The 15,029-nt window shown below is 56.4% G+C and overlaps 1 protein-coding gene across 3 annotated transcripts in view; it reads right to left on the bottom strand.

Annotated features, from left to right (window-relative positions):
- Positions 1 to 1,415: 1,415 nt before the first annotated feature.
- BSN (bassoon presynaptic cytomatrix protein) overlaps positions 1,416 to 15,029 on the bottom strand; it is a 98,473-nt gene continuing 84,859 nt past the window's right edge. Inside the window, exons 6-12 of one of the 3 annotated variants that reach the window (XR_013357915.1) lie at positions 10,397 to 12,476; positions 9,283 to 10,097; positions 9,051 to 9,150; positions 8,137 to 8,268; positions 7,816 to 7,870; positions 7,364 to 7,456; positions 1,416 to 5,374 (exon numbers count right to left, since the gene is read on the bottom strand). Coding sequence is in view for 1 of the 3 variants with exons in the window: in XM_077858840.1 (XP_077714966.1) it covers positions 7,830 to 7,870; positions 8,137 to 8,268; positions 9,051 to 9,150; positions 9,283 to 10,097; positions 10,397 to 12,476 (3,168 nt within the window). In the remaining 2 variants the exon portion in view is untranslated. Of the gene's footprint in view, positions 5,375 to 5,399; positions 6,098 to 7,363; positions 7,457 to 7,815; positions 7,871 to 8,136; positions 8,269 to 9,050; positions 9,151 to 9,282; positions 10,098 to 10,396; positions 12,477 to 15,029 lie in introns of those variants that run through there. The other 2 variants (XR_013357916.1, XM_077858840.1) reach the window with 2 other exon arrangements.

Consider the following 15,029-nt stretch of genomic DNA (forward strand, 5'->3'; position numbering starts at 1 on the left):
CGGATGCTGAGCTTTCAGGGTGTCGCCTGGGCTTATCGGCCACCAGGCCTTCCCCAAGAGCTATCTGTCCCTGCAGCCCTCAACCGCCCCACTTAGTGTGGCACCTTGCTGGGGATCGCGAGTGGTTGGGTTTCTTCTACCTGCCTCCCCAGGCTTCGTTCAAAGCTCTTGGGTGCAGAGGGCCTGATGGAGGTCGGGCTCCACATAAAACCAGAGAGCTTCCTGTGGATAGGAGAATTTGGATAGGCAGGCTCCCTCAGCACAGTGGCACAGAACTGGGTGGGCAATAATGGCAGAGGAGGGCAGGAGAGGTTAGGCACCAGTCGGGCGAGTAGGGATATCCCCTACTCCATTTACCCTGAGCCTGGCTGGTCTTCCATACCTCAGGGACCTGGCTTGCTGCACCCCTCCTTGCCTCTGACTGAGATCTCCACTTGCCTGCACTGTAGCTTTCCCTTCCCCATCAACCACATTGGACTAGTTAAGTAAAAACAGCCTCCACTTTCTGAGGTCGCTTGCCTTTGTGGGCACCAAGTATGTACAGGCCTGTCAAGGCCAGAACTGAGAGCAGAAAGGGTGGCCCCAGTCACCAATCTGAGTGGACCAGAAGTTGGAAACTAGGATGTTCACTAGTGTTGCTTATTTTATTAAGGAAAACCATGACCATGATGCCCAGCCTTTAGGGTGTGTACTATACACTGGCCATAAACTCATCGTGCAGCTGTCTGGAAGCTGGGCATTGTAGGATAAACATCTCATTACCTGGGATGAACATGTAGAAATAAACAGGAAGCTAGAAAACAGAAGGTATTGTGCCTTCTGGTTTCTGTTTAAAATGAAAAAGAAAAACAAGAAAGAAAGACCTATGTCAAGATACTAATTCTGGAGGAAGGTCAGAGGTGACGCTGATGCTATTTTCTTTATCTGCATTAAGAAAATTTCCAGCAGCTCTGGGTTACTTTGGTAAGGAGGTTCTCCCATCCTTTGGGGGAAGGACTATAATCTGGCCACCTGGAAGAGTTGTGGGATTGAGTAGACACGGCAAGGCAGATAGATGTAGTGCTTGTTGTCGGCAGCAGGGGGCAGCACCTGCTCACCTGGCTCACCAGGAATGCAGCCGCAGAAATGCTGTGCAGCCTGGACACGTAGGCCTTGGAGGCATGGTCCCTCAACATCTGCACAGGGAACTGCTCCCTCCAGGTCCAAACCTGGAAACTGCCCGGGCGTCTTTGTGGAGGGCCCATTGTTTTTGGCCGGTTTGGTGTAGACACAGCCAGGGCCTTGCTAGCACTTCTACAATTTGGCCCTTTCACTCTTCTCCTTTTAACTGTGAACAGACAGGATTATCACAAGTTGAGGGATTTGGTCTTCTGGCTAAGCCTTCCCATTTCAGAAACCATCCCAGAGACAGTCTGTAGGTTGTTTATATCAAGTCCTTTTATTCTGATACCACAGAATTACCTTGTCACAATACAGGGGGAGGGACACCGAAGTACCACGAGTTCTCACAGAGCACAGAAGGACGGCACACGATTCACAAGGTCATGTGGAGGACTCGGGTCATTGCACTTACAACTGTAAACTTGTTTGTTTGACTTTATACAGCACTCTTCCCCCCTCAAATAAAGGAGAGAAGGAAAGAAAGGGAGGGAGGGAAAGAGTGAGGAGAGAGCAAAAACAAGACATGGAAGCTAGCAGAGGAAAGGCGTTTGGCAGCTACCACTCTCCAGGCCACTGCGCTTGAAGAGCGGGAGCTGACTTGATCCCAGAGGCTGAATGAGGCAGACACACACACACATACACATTCACACGCTTGTTCACATGCATACACACACAGTATCTCACGATTTCCATGGCTCTCCAGCGCCACCCCAGTGCACATGGCAGCAGGGCTGCTGGTACCCAGGGAGACAGAGATGATATCTCTGAGGAGTTTCAGTTGGCCGGGCCTGTCCCTCTGACCCTGTCGGAGTCCACGATGACAAGTATTTACAGAATGGGGGGAGGGTGGCATGAGGGCAGGGGAAGGGCCAATCAGCCAGGACCATGCTGCCTGGAAAACGCCCCCCCAGGCTCCAGAAGATAGGCCATAGTTACTGCCACCACTGCCCTCTCATCATGGGCCCTTGAGGCCACATTTTCTTCCCAAGGACTAAGTGAGTGGGTAGGAGGGGGTGTCGCTGTGCTGTGAGTGTACTGGGCCCTGGAGCGAGCAGAGACAGTGTCTTTGCTCAGACCCTGGGAAGCAGGTGTGGAGAAGGCCTGGACTGTATATCCCAGAGACTCTTTGCCTATTTGGAGATGTGCTCAATGCTCCCCACTGCCCAGGGCACCAAATGCTGGTCCCTCCGCCTCTGGCTACAGTGCCCCCCAGAGCCACAAGCTGCATCTACATGAGGATCAGGTCACTTGTGACTCAGAGAGGCCTGCTCCAGTCACCTTCACAAGGGGTGAGGGTATCGATGTGTCCTGTGGATGCCTTGGGGAGTGGGGGAAGTGGCAGATGTCAGAAAGTTCAAAGTCAGAGGGCTTGGTCAGAAAGGAGATTCAAGGAAAAGTCAACATTTTAGAGCCTGAGACTGGGCCTGGTGGAGGCTGACCTGCTGCCATCTCCCTGCCTTTCCTGCTCCTGGCCCCATCCCTTGACCTTTTGTGGGAAGGATTACTGCCTTGGTCCCCCATGTATCCAGCCACCAGGCACATCCCCACACAGACCTGGCCCTGCATAATCAGAGGTGATTGATAGTGGCCTCCCTTAGCCCTTGCTCAGATGGGCTCTTACAGCCCAGGCCTGATCTCTGGGATAAGGCAGGTGTCCTGGGAGATGGGTGACGCCCAAATCTGGGAGGACCAGGGTTGCAGGCCCAAAATAGAGGTTGACAACCTCCTGTCCCATCCACAGCTGCCAGAGGTGGCCAGGATCCCCCTCTGAAGGGCTGTGTAGACCTTATTGGAAAGTATGAGAAATGTGGACCCCTGAGAAATGCATGGTGCAAACCAGAGCAAACTGGAGGAAGGCCAGGCCTCGAGGGGTCAGGTAGTCACTGCCTGCTGCACTGCTGGCTCAGTCAGAGAGAAGCTGATGTGCAGTGGGATACTTGGGCTTCAGAGACGAGGGTGGGCAGGGAGTTTAGGTCCTGGGGACAGATAGAAAAAGGGTCAGAACAGAACCTTCTGCAAATTTTGCTTTGAGAAGCTTCCCAAAAAACTCAGCTTGAAGCTCCTGTCTACGGGAACACCTCCTCTGGTCCCAGATGACATTGTCAGCTGTCCTTGCCACAAGTGCCAGAGGTCTAGCTCTTCCTGAGCACCTTTGACCCACTTGCCCCAGCCTATATTTCTTGGCTCACAGACCTTGGAGCTGCCCAGCTACAAAGGAGAGGCATGGAACAGGTATAGTCAGGTCCCTAGGCCATACATAGCCAGCCCCTGCCCTTGGCCTCTGTGTCTCTGGCCAAAGACACAGCCCAGTTCTGTGCCTGAGCCATGACCCCCTGAGCTGTGTCAGACACCTCTGGCTCAGGGATGGGATGAGACAGGGAGCAACTTACGGATGGAAATCCTACAGCAAACCTTCTGAATGTTCACCCACACACTCCTGTGTGGGCCCCACCAGCGTGTTTACTCCAGATGCTGCTTTTTACCTGCCATCCTGATCCAAGAAACCTGCAGGGCCCACGAGGGCACTATGCCTGGCATGCTCAGGCAACTATTCCAGCAGGTCCTCACTAGCTCGTGCAGAAGTCAGCTAGAAGCACTCCTGAAGGAGAGGTTCTGAGGCAAAAAGAACTCCCAAGCAAGAGGGTCGAGCATTTAAAATGGATGAAATCGTGCAAAAAGGCTGCGAGCTGTGCATGCTCCACTGCAGGACAGGCGGTGACTCACCTGGCAGCAGCGAGTCCTGCCACAGGTCAAACATGCCACAAACTGAGAAGTTCACACACACGGTGGGAGCAGGGGGCAGGGGGCTTGATATGAGCCTATCTATTCCAGTTTCTCAATTGCATGGTTGCAATTGACTCCTTATACATAACATGGAATTTATTAAATATTAACAGTTGTCTTTGAGGGTTTATATTTCATTGCATAGAACGTTAGAGATGAGACTGGTGGGGGTGCCCAAGAGGAAGGGAGGCCCCCAAGGTAAGGGCCTTGGGGAAGAATGCCACCCAGTCCACCAGGGCAGTGGATGGTGCCATACTCCCCAGCACAGGGCTCTGGGCCCTGCCCTCGGCTGGCAGAAGCCCTGGCCCCTCTGCTCTGAGCACGGCCACTGGTGATGGCTTAAGAAGGACTGGATTACACAGTAAACAGAGGCGGGCTGGGGGGCCTCCCTAGACCTCGCCCTGGGGTTGTGCTCTTGATGGCCTGCTGCCCCCTATTGCTTCTGAGTCAACATTCTCCCTGTGCTGAGCAGGGGCGGAGCAGAGAGGACACGGAACCATCAGTCACATGTGGTGGTGGAGGGGAGGGGCAAGGAGATGAGCCAAGAAAAAGAGAGGAAGGGGAGAAGGAGAAAAAAAGAAAAATGCTTATGAGGTATACACGTAAATCAAACTGAAATGATTAAGGCTGTTCTTGAAATCAAAAAGAAATCCCCAGGCGTACGAACAGGGAGCTGGCTGGTTGAGACAATGGCGGTGCCACTGGGATGCTCATGATGGCTGGGGGGGATGGCTTTGAGATGGTGGCAGGCATGCTAGCATGCTGCCACCCATGGGCTGGGAGAAGCCTCAGCCAGTGACCACGCTGCTCTTCGGTGCTATGGCCTCTTATTTCAGCAATGAGACAGTGTTAGGTCCTAATGTTTGTAAAGTTCTCCCAGCCCCACACTAGTGGTCACATGGAGGTCTGCTCCGATGTCACCCAGAGGGCAAGGTGAGGGGAGCAGGGCCCTGTGGCCACAGAGGGATCCGGGCCAGCTGGAATGTGAAGGAAACGGAGCCCGGCGCCCCCAGCCCTCAGTCAAAGCCCCTCTCCAAGGCTGTGGAAAAACTTCTGGCATCGTGGAGGGAGGGCAGCGTCCGTCAGAAACAGGTAGCCTGGGACCAAACTCTGTGTATAACGCATAGGAAGCCTGGCTGGCCGGGCCGCAGAGAGGCGGCTGTGGGAAGAGCAGCAGGACTGCCACGGTGGCAGGGTGTCCGGAGAGGGCTCCTCCCTCCCAGCAAAGGCTATGCCTCGAAGGTGGCGCCCTGAGGAGAGCAGGGTCTCTGGAAAGACAATCACAGGTCCCCCGGGCCAGTGGTCCCAACATGTCCAATAGATGCTTCACCCAGGCAGCTGCTGTTAGAAAACACTCCATCCTCAAGCCTGCCTGCCACGTCCCACCTGGTGTGAGTCTTTGGGCCAAGAGTTTGCCAGATTGCAGATGCTTGGAGGAGAGAAGGAAGGGGAGGGAAAGAAAGAAAGAAAGAAAGAAAGAAGGATATTGTCAAGAACTGAGGACGGCCACTTCCAATCCCTACCCTCTTCTTGGCTGGCAGTCTACCATGTGCCAATGGCCTGACTCCTTCTTACCCAGGGGATCCCCACACATGGAGCCTCAGGAGATGGATGCTTGAGCAATTTTGAAGTCATGAAGAGGACAAAAAGAACCTAGTTGGCCAGTAAGGGACATTTCTTGAATATAACAAAAGTTGTTTAGTGAGTAAGGAAGATGACATTTTGTGTAAAATGGCCAGCCTCTCCCAGCCCACTTCTGAGATGGCCATAGCAGACACCAGGAGATGGACACTCACAGAAGCACTGATCACTTGGCCCAATCGTTGGCCAAGTGCCCAAACCTGAGAAATCCTTTTAAATACAAAGGTAAGGGTCTCAGTGGCCACCCAGGTTCATGTGGGGGGCCGCAGAACAAAACCGTGCCTGTGGCTCCTTTTGCTCTCAGTGATGGATCCCTGGCCCTAAACCCAAGGTACGTTCTGCTGTGGACCCAGCCCATGGGCTGCCCCTCCTTCCCTCCAGCACAATTTCTGATTTCACATCTGTTCCAGGACAACTCCGAGGAAACATCCAGCTGGGCGAGAAAGCGGCAGGGTGCCTGGTGTCTTGGGGTAAAGGCAGGAAGAACGCTGGGGGAGCCGCACTGTGGCTACTGTAATTAGAATAAATTCCGGGCTCTTTACTTTGGCCTATAAAGCTCACCCGAGCTGGCTCCCACCCCCTCAGACTTCACCCCTGACCACCTTTACCCTCCATGTGGCTCTGGCTGTGCTGGCTTTCTGTCCAGACTTGAAGCTCACCTGTCCCACCCCCTTCCCTCCTCTCCTCTATTTATTCTCTGTCCCCCTTAAATGGAATGTCAGCTTTGGAGGGCAGGGATTTGGTTTTGTTCCCTGATGTATCCCGCACCTGGAACAGGGCCTGGCACCGGCCTAGGGCTGGACAAACATGTGTGGAATAAATGGATAAGTGGATGGGAGACCAGGCCTTTCTAGTGTCTTCCTCTGGAGACAGGCAGCCCTTCTGAAACTACACCCAGCTCCTTCCTACAAGCAGCCCTAGCCTGTAGTTTGCTTGCTAACTCTCTGGCCCTGCCACACACATGCCTGCTCACCATGAGAAGTACCCAGACCTCTGCACTTTTTTTTTTTTTTTTTAAACCTCTGCACTCTTAATCTGAGAAATAGCAAAGGAAGGAAAGGGAGGGGGTCCCAGAGTTATGGAATGGTAGAAGGTGGTCCCTAGCTGTACACAGAGCAGTGCCACTAGCTAGGCTACCCTCCCCACCCCCATCCTGAATGATGCACTGCCACCTTCTCTGCCACAGGGGCCGGGCTAAGGTCAGAGAGGGCTCCAAGAGGAGCCACTGCCATCCAGGCAGAGCCAGGGCTCCCATGTGAAGGCCCTTGCACTCTCTCCCTGGGCTGACCTGATTGGGGGCTAAGACTGCCTGCCCAGTGACCACCCTCTCCTCTCTGTTCTATTCCTGGCTGCCTCATTCCTCCTGCAACTCCATCTTTCAGGTCATGTGTTCATCCTATGAAGCCCACAGTGTTTGAAGTCCGTGCCCATGGTTGCTAAGCTTGGCAGGGTTGGGGATTCTGGCCTCACCTGACTGTCTGGAGCAAAGTCATCAGCACCAGCCTCAGGGAAGCGGCTTTGGAATCAGTGCCCAGCACACAGCCCTTAAGTTGAGGGACATGGGTGGCTTTGCTGGGTCATTCCCCAAGCTTACTACCTGAGTCATCTCAGCCAGCTTAGGGGTCTCTGCCTCTCAGCTGCCACACCCATCACAGCTGAAGGCAGCCCACCAGCCTTGTCCCAGTTCACACCTGTAGGAACTACGTGGGTCTGGTCAGCCAGGCCTCGGACCTTCACCCCCTCTTCTGTCCCACCCTACCCTGGACCTGACACTCACTGTTATACGCAGAGTCCAGAGCTGTGCCCAGGCCTCTGACTCCAGAGATTTTTCCACAGCAATGATATCATCTCCCTTCATCTCTTCAAGAGCCTGTGGAGTATTTACAGAGGAGGGTTGGGGAGAAGCTGCATCCCAGGGGGCCCTACGTACAAACTAAAGTCAACTCAAGGCTGTGAGAGCCCTGGGGTAGAGGTGGTAGGGGGTGGTGGTAGAGGACAAGGGGATGTTGGTCCTAGCTTCCCTCTGCTGGGACCTCTACTAAGTTGGCCCCGTGTTAGGGCCTCTGTGCATTGAGTCCTTTCTCCTCCTCCTTGCCCTCCTCCCACACTCACAGGAGAGGATACTGCAGCTCTGGCCACATCACCCACTGCTGAAGATAAGACTCCTCCTAGAGGATCCCTGAGGACCCCCACATGAAGGGAGGCTGGGTCAAGGCAACTCATACTTACCCTGCAGGGCATGGTCACCAGAATGAGGAGAACTTTTTGCCAAAAGCAGAGACAGCTATGACAGAAAAAGGAGAGAGACATCAGGAAATTAGACTAAACTCCCTCCTTGTTGGGGCCATTTGGCAGTGAAGCCCAGCGTAGCCCAAAGGGCAGGGGACACCCCCTCCCCTGCCAGAAAACCACTGGGAGACAGCAGGTAGACCTTCAGGCTGGCCTGTGGCTCACTGACTGAGCCTAGAATCATTTCCCAGACCCAACCTCTGCCACAGCAGGGCCCCGGAGCCGCTACCCACCATGGACCTGGCCGCAGGCAGGGCCTACCTTCTGTCAGTTTGCCGGCCTGCTCTGCTGCCCCACCAGGAAGGATTTTGGAGAGCACACTCTCACCTTCAGCGCCTGGCTGGCCAGCAGGAGCCCCTGGAGTCCCTCCAGGCCTGGCTCCGGCCTTCATGCCTAGGGGGAAAGAGACCACCCTCAGGAGGCAGGCTTGGCCCTTTGGGCTCTGAGGGGGAGAGAAGCCCTGAGGGAGTCTGCACACAGGCAGCCATGAGGTGGGAGAGTGAGGAGGAAGAGAGTAAGGAAGAGAGAGAGAGGGAAGAACAAGAAGGGAGGAGGGTGGGAGGAAGCAGAAAGAAGAAAGGAAGGAAGAGAAGAGTAGGATGGGAAGGCAGAGGTAGAAGGGGAAGGAGGGAGATAGTAAGAGGCTATGGTCCTGGACCTATACTTACCTGTCCCTTTCAGGTCCTGCCCAGAGCTTCCTGGACCAGAAGGCCCCAGTGCTGGTGACCCCACTAGCTCATTTTTTAAAAAGATTTATTTATTTATTTTACAGAGAGGAGGGGGGAGGGAGGGAGGGAGGGAGGGAGAGAGAGAAAGAGAGAGAGAGAGAGAATGTGTAAAGGGAGAGGCAGAGGGGGAAAATCTTTGAGCAGACCCCCCGCTGAGTGTGGAGCCCAATGAAGGGCTCAATCTCACATCCCACGAGCCATGAGATGATGGCCCATGCTGAAACCAAAAGTCGGATGCCCAACCCACTGAGTCACCCAGGTGCCCCAACCACTAGCTCATTCTAACCCCAGGCTCATTTCTGTTAGGAAGGTCTCCAGACCCCTGGGCACCTTCTCCGGAAACAGTATAGTATGCGGTACAAGGGAGCTCAGGGTGCCAGTGGGTATAGGGAGAGGGCAGATCAGGAACTTGGGACCATGGCTGAAGGCACCAAAATATAGGCTCACCTGCAGGTCCAGGTCCTGGTGGTGGTTGGGCCTGAGGAGGCCTCCCCTGTTGGGGTGCCTTGGCTGTCCCTTTAGAGCCATTTGCCTGCTCTGCCCGTGGCTGCAACACAGAACCCACAGCTAAGACACCGTCCGACGACTCTGCCCACACCCAGTAGGGAATCGAGGGCACGTCCCAGCTCCCGCCACAGCATCCACCCTGGGTACATCTGTGTGCTGGAGCCCTACTTACCGGTCCTACTGGCTGGGGGCCTGTGGCTGTTGTGGGGCCCGGCTGAGCCTTCCCTGCTGGCTGGCTGGCAGCAGGGGCTGGGCCCCTGGAAGCTGGCTGGCCCTGCTGCTGTACCCGAGTCTGCACTGGGGCCTGCTGAGCGGGCTGTGTCCCGAGACCTTGCTGCTGCTGCTGCTGTTGCTGCTGCTGCTGCTGCTGCGGTGTCTGTGGCTGGCGCAATCCTGTCGCCGAGGGAGTCTGCCTCGACGGTGGCGGCTGTGACTGCTGTGGCCCAGGAGCCACCTGCCGACCTTGCGGCTGTGGCTGGGGTTCTGGCTTTGGCTGCGGTGTAGTGGGCCCCGAGTGGGCCTGCCGGGAGCCCTTCTTGCTGTCGGAGGCATGATGGTATGCTGACGGAGCACGGGATGGCTGTGAGTACTCAGCAGAGCTGGGGTACCCAGGCTGACCCTTCTTCTGCATGGCTGGGGCAGGGCTGGGTTGAGGGTGAGGCCGGGCCTCATGGCGCCCCAGGTCCCGAGTGTGTGGTTTGGCAGCACGCCGGCCTGGCTCATCGCCAGCGTGGCGGCCTGAGTGCCGCCCGTGGTCACCGTGGTGCCGGTGTTCCTTGGCTGAGGTGTGGCGGCTAGGGCCACCCTCATCATGTGGCCACAGGCCCTCCTCGGGGGGCTCATCGTAGTCGTGGTAGCTGTGCCTGGCAGGGCCTCGCTTCTGGGAGGAGGAGGAGACTGCATGGCCCCCGTGGTGCCTGAATCGGTCAGAGCGGGCATCCCGGGGCTTATCAAACCAGTCTGTCTCCTCCTGGCCCAGGTGATACGCTTCAGAGACCAAAAACAGAACACCATCAACCCCCAGGCTGGCTGCAGGGGGAGGCCCAGCTGAAGCCATGCAAGGAAACCAGAGAGTGGGCGCCACAGCCACAAGCATTACCACTAGGCCCCCAGCCCGCCCCCCCACAACCAGGGCCAAGGCACAGGTGGAGCAGCCTGCAGCAGGGCCCACTGGGTGAGGCGCCAAGTCAGGCCCCTCTGGGACATCTCAGGGCCCAGGGCCCCATGGGTGGGCAGGCCCCCCAAGATGCTGAGCAGCTGCAGAAATCACCCCTGGCTGCCATTACCTTCGCTGTCGGAAACTACGCAGTGGGAGTCATCCAGGATGTAGCTTTCTTCACGCTTATACGTGTGGGCCCGAGGCCCATCCTTGATATGCTCCTGGACGTCAGGCATGGAGTGGCTGGAGCAGAACTGTGGGCAGGTGTCCCCAGAAGGAAGTGTGCTGCCGGCAGGGCGAGGCCGCCCCAAGGGGCTGACGGGGCTCTCCTCTTCAGAGGTCTGGCTTCGCATGGGGGGCCGGGCCCGGCTGTGGGCCATGCTCAGGGACGAGGGCTTGGGGCCCGCTTTTTGAAGTCGCTCCACAGCTTCCCGCTCCCGCTCATATCCTTTGCCCCGGCCGCTGAAGTCATGGCTGGACAGCTTCTCCCCACTGTATGCAGAGGCCACCCGGGACCGGCTGCTCCCTCCATACATGCGGTCATCCTCCTCCACTGGGTCCCGGCTGGACACCCCATAGTACCTCTGCTGCTCATATACGTTCTTCTTGAGCCCATAGGTGATTTCATCCTGGAACTTCCTGCCCCGAGAGGCCAGGCTGCTGCTGACTGTAGGGGAGGGGTAGGAGGCCAGATCCGACTCCACGTCCTTGGCCTCTTCAATAGGTGAGAACTTGGAGATCTTTTGCTCCATGCCCTGCTTCCGGTGCTTGCTGCGCTTTGAAGAGATGGCAGCTGGTGCCAGGCTCTTAGAGGGATGCTTGGGCCCCATGGGGCCTGGGCCATACTTGTCTGCTCGAGCCCCGTGTCTGTAGTCACTATCACCATAGTAGTGGGCACTGGCTGCTCGGCCATTGCTCTCCACACTCCGGTGATGGCCACTCTTCCCACGGGGGTCATAAGAGTCCTCCTCAGATTCTTCCTCCCCTCTGGTATAGCAGCAGGGCAGTATGGGCCCCTCCAGGATACCTGGTTCTCCCGGCTCTTTCCCGGGACGCCCACTGCTGCTGCTTGGCCCCAGGGGCTCCAGTCGCTGGCTCTCAGGGGCAGTGGAGGCGTTGTCCTTGGTCAGCTCACTGATGTCGTCAATCATCACATAGTTCCGAGGGACATTCTGCTCCAGGCTGGTGTAGTGGGAGTCAGAGGGATAGGTGGAGGCTGAGCTCAGGCTCACGCCACTACGGTCACTGGCCCGGGGCAGCTCAGCAGCTTTGCCTTGCTCATAGCTGCTGCTTACTGCTGGGCCACTGTAGCTGGTTTCAGATGGGGCCGAAGACATGGCCACAACAGGGCTGGCGATCACTTCATAGTTAGTGGGCACCTTCTGTTCCAAGTCGGCTAGTGATGTCTGGCGTGGCTTCTGGTGCGGGACACGGCTGTCAGCCGGGACTGGGAAAAGAGTGCTCTGTGTGGTTGGCATGGGTGTTTGGGCTGCATAATGGCCTGTGGGACGGAAAGCCTGTTGGCTTGGCAGACCAGGCTCAGCTGGGTAACTGGTGCCAGGAGGAAAGGCAGGTGCTGGGTACGTGCTGGGGCCAGGGTAGGTGGGTGTTTGGTGGGCTGGGAATCCGTTCTGAGTTGGCCCACCACTGCCTGTAGCATACTGTGGGGCTGGAGGTGGAAACCGGGGCTGTTGGAAGGCAGTGGGGCCAGCGGGGGTGGCAGGGGCAGCGGCACTGCCAGGGAAGTCTGTGTACTGGCCGGCAGGAGTGGCACAACCCTGGAGCCGTAGCTGGTTGAGCTCGCTATCAGACAAGTAGTCACGATGCTCACCTAGACCACGCAAGGGTGGGTAGTCACGGCCACCCCGGTCTTTGGCCAAAGACTCTTTCCGCTGTGTGATGCCCAGCTCCAGGTACTTGAGCTTGGCGTCGATCTCCTTCTCCTCCTCATCCAACTCTGCTTGCTTCTTGCGCAGCTTGGTGGACTCATGCTCCACCAGCCGCAGGTCCCGGTCCAGCTCCCGGAGCAGGCTGGCCTTGGTGGCAGGGACAGCGGTGGGCCCCGCCAGCCCATGCTGCAGCAGGCTGGCCGCATACAGCTGTGGGGGGGCCTGGCCAGCCAGGGGCAGGTGAGCCTCCTCTGGAGGGGGGCTGGGCAGTGTCCGCTTCACCTTGCGGACCAGGCCGTTGGGTGGCAGCGCCGACACCTGAGACAGAGGGAAGGGCGGGCAGCACTGAGACCCAAGGTGTGGGTGACTTGGTGGGGCAAAAGGTAGAAGAGCCCTGGCTCGGGTTGGGGCAGAGGCTGGCCTCCATACAGCGAGTGCTCTGATTCACCGGGCAACCTTGAGACCTGTCCTGCCCACGCACTGGTGGGGATCACCACCCGTGATCGTTTCATAGGTCTTCTCACTCCCAGCACTCTGGGCAGTGGCAGGGGAGCAGAGGAGCAGATGCCCCTCTGTGCTGGTCTCTGGGACTGGCCTGCCTCTGAGAACCTCTGGTACACAGTGGCTCTGAGAACCCCTGCATGTATTCAGGGGGCTGGCCACCCTCTGTCTCCCGCTGAGTGTCCTGAGGTAAGGAGGGCACAGTCTGGCTCTGGGTTTAGGTCTAGCGGCTGGTGGGGGACCAACGGCAGTAGAGGGCCGTGGACAGAAATAGAGTGGCCTCTGGGTGCCCAGCAGGCTCCCTAGAGGATCATGGGAATGGGGTACATGCTGACTGTATGTCAGTTACTGCAGGCTCTGGGTCTTTCCTGCCTCCTGCCCTACTCCTCTTTTAAGGGACATGTAACTCAGCCACTTATCCACCCAGCTGCCCTGTGCCGCCCTCTGCCAAACCCTCTGGACTGTGCTCTCAGCCTGGCCCAGTTCTTTCCACATCCCTGTGAACCGACCACTCTCTAGGGCTGCCAGCTCCCCTTCAGGGCCTCCCTGGCCCTCTCTCTGGCTGCATGGCTCTCTGGTCCAGGTTCCCTAACACTGCCCTCTGTGTAGTTCTCCTCACCTGCCCTGATGTTCCACATTGCCTGAAGGTCCACATGACTGGAAGGTTTACACCAGGGCCTTCATCTCTAGCTCCTAGCCTTCCCAGAGTGTTCCAGGCCTTTGGGTTTTAATGAACCAAGCAAGTCCCCAAAATACACTAGGACCTGACAATAGGGATTTTCCTTTTACCTTGTGAAGAAACTATATAAAAGCCTCCCACCTACTCTCACCGTATGTCATAAAGGAAATAATAGTGTGCCTCAGAGCCTTAGAACAATACATAGGCCTTTAACAATAAATACCGGGTTTTTGTTTTTTTGTTTGTTTGTTTGTTTGTTTGTTTTTTAAAGTAGGCTCCATGCTGGGTTTGAACTCATAACCTGAGGTCAACACCTGAGCTGAGATCAAGAGTTGGGCGATTAACTGACTGAGCCACTCAGACACCCCAGTAAATTTCACTTTTTGAACTCCTTACTCTATTGTTCGTCTTTTATCTTGGCCACACACCATGAATGCCCATTGTGACATGGCACCACAAGGCCAGCCCATGGAACCTCTGTGCCTGCCTCAGCCTGGAGCCAGGACAGCCAGCCCTGGCCTGGGCTCCCTGCCAGCGACTTCTGATCCCACCCCCACACTCTCTGGCCTGCATACCCCTGGGCTCTCCACTACCCAAACTCATCACCTCCAAGACCCCACCCTCTTCTCTCTGTATCAATCCCAGGAAACAGGTGGACATACTTCACAGTGCCTCTGGTTCCTGCCTCTTTTCCTCAAGGCCACTGTGTGGTCTTTCAGCCCATCTGCCCACATTCTGCCCAGGAAGCTTTCTAAAATACCCATCTTGGAGCACCTGGTGGCTCAGTTGGTTAAGCATCTCCCTTTGACTCAGGTCATTATCTCGGAGTCCTGGGATCAAGTCCCACGTCAGGCTCCCTGCTCAGTGGGGAACCTGCTTCTACCTCACCCTTTGCCCCTCTCCCCAACTCATGCTGTGTGTGTGTGTCTCTCTCTCTCTCTCTCAAATAAACAGATAAAATCTTTGGGAAAAAAACAAACACATCTTGCCCATCTCACCTGCCTAAAACCTCCAGAGGCTACAAAGGCCTATGAGAAAGGCCCATGCTCCTCAGCCTGGCACTTAAAATCCTTGGCATTAGGCCTTTGCAACTCCCATCTTCCCCTGCATGGCAGCCCATAGCAGGTCACCTCGTTCAGTCCCAGGGCATCCTTTGGCAACTAAAGCCACAGGCAAGGGTAAATTTATGCTGTAAGGTTCCCTGACTAGGGGAGCAGACAGAAGTGTAAGCAGATTTATTGAGGGTCAGAGAGGGGCAGGGGACAAGATGAGACCAAGAGCACACTGCAGCCCATTAGGATGGACCCTGAATGCTAGGCCCAGAGGCTTGGGCTTCCTGTGGGGCCATGGAAGCCAGGTTGGGGCTGGGAGTAGGGAGTGGCCCAGCCAGGTCTGTGTTACTGATTTTCGAAGGAAACATCCCCAGTAAAGGTTTGGAATGGGGGGCCCCAGACTGGGAGGGGGGATGTTGTAGGGGCTGGACCAGATATGGCCATGAAGAGGCAGTGCTGAGGAAAGGCTGAAGTTTCCAGTGGCGTCTGGATGGGTGGCTGTGGGGGCCAGTGTGTGAGTGTGCATTTGCCCAGATGTCCTTGCCAGGCTGCCGGCTCCACCAGGTGTGCCTTGAGGAAGGAAGGTCCAGTCCTCATCCTCAACTCCTTCCTCTGGGCCTCTGGAGCTGAAGGTGACTC

Source organism: Canis aureus, chromosome 19, assembly GCF_053574225.1.
Source record: "Canis aureus isolate CA01 chromosome 19, VMU_Caureus_v.1.0, whole genome shotgun sequence".
In the NCBI taxonomy this organism is placed as follows: domain Eukaryota; kingdom Metazoa; phylum Chordata; class Mammalia; order Carnivora; family Canidae; genus Canis; species Canis aureus.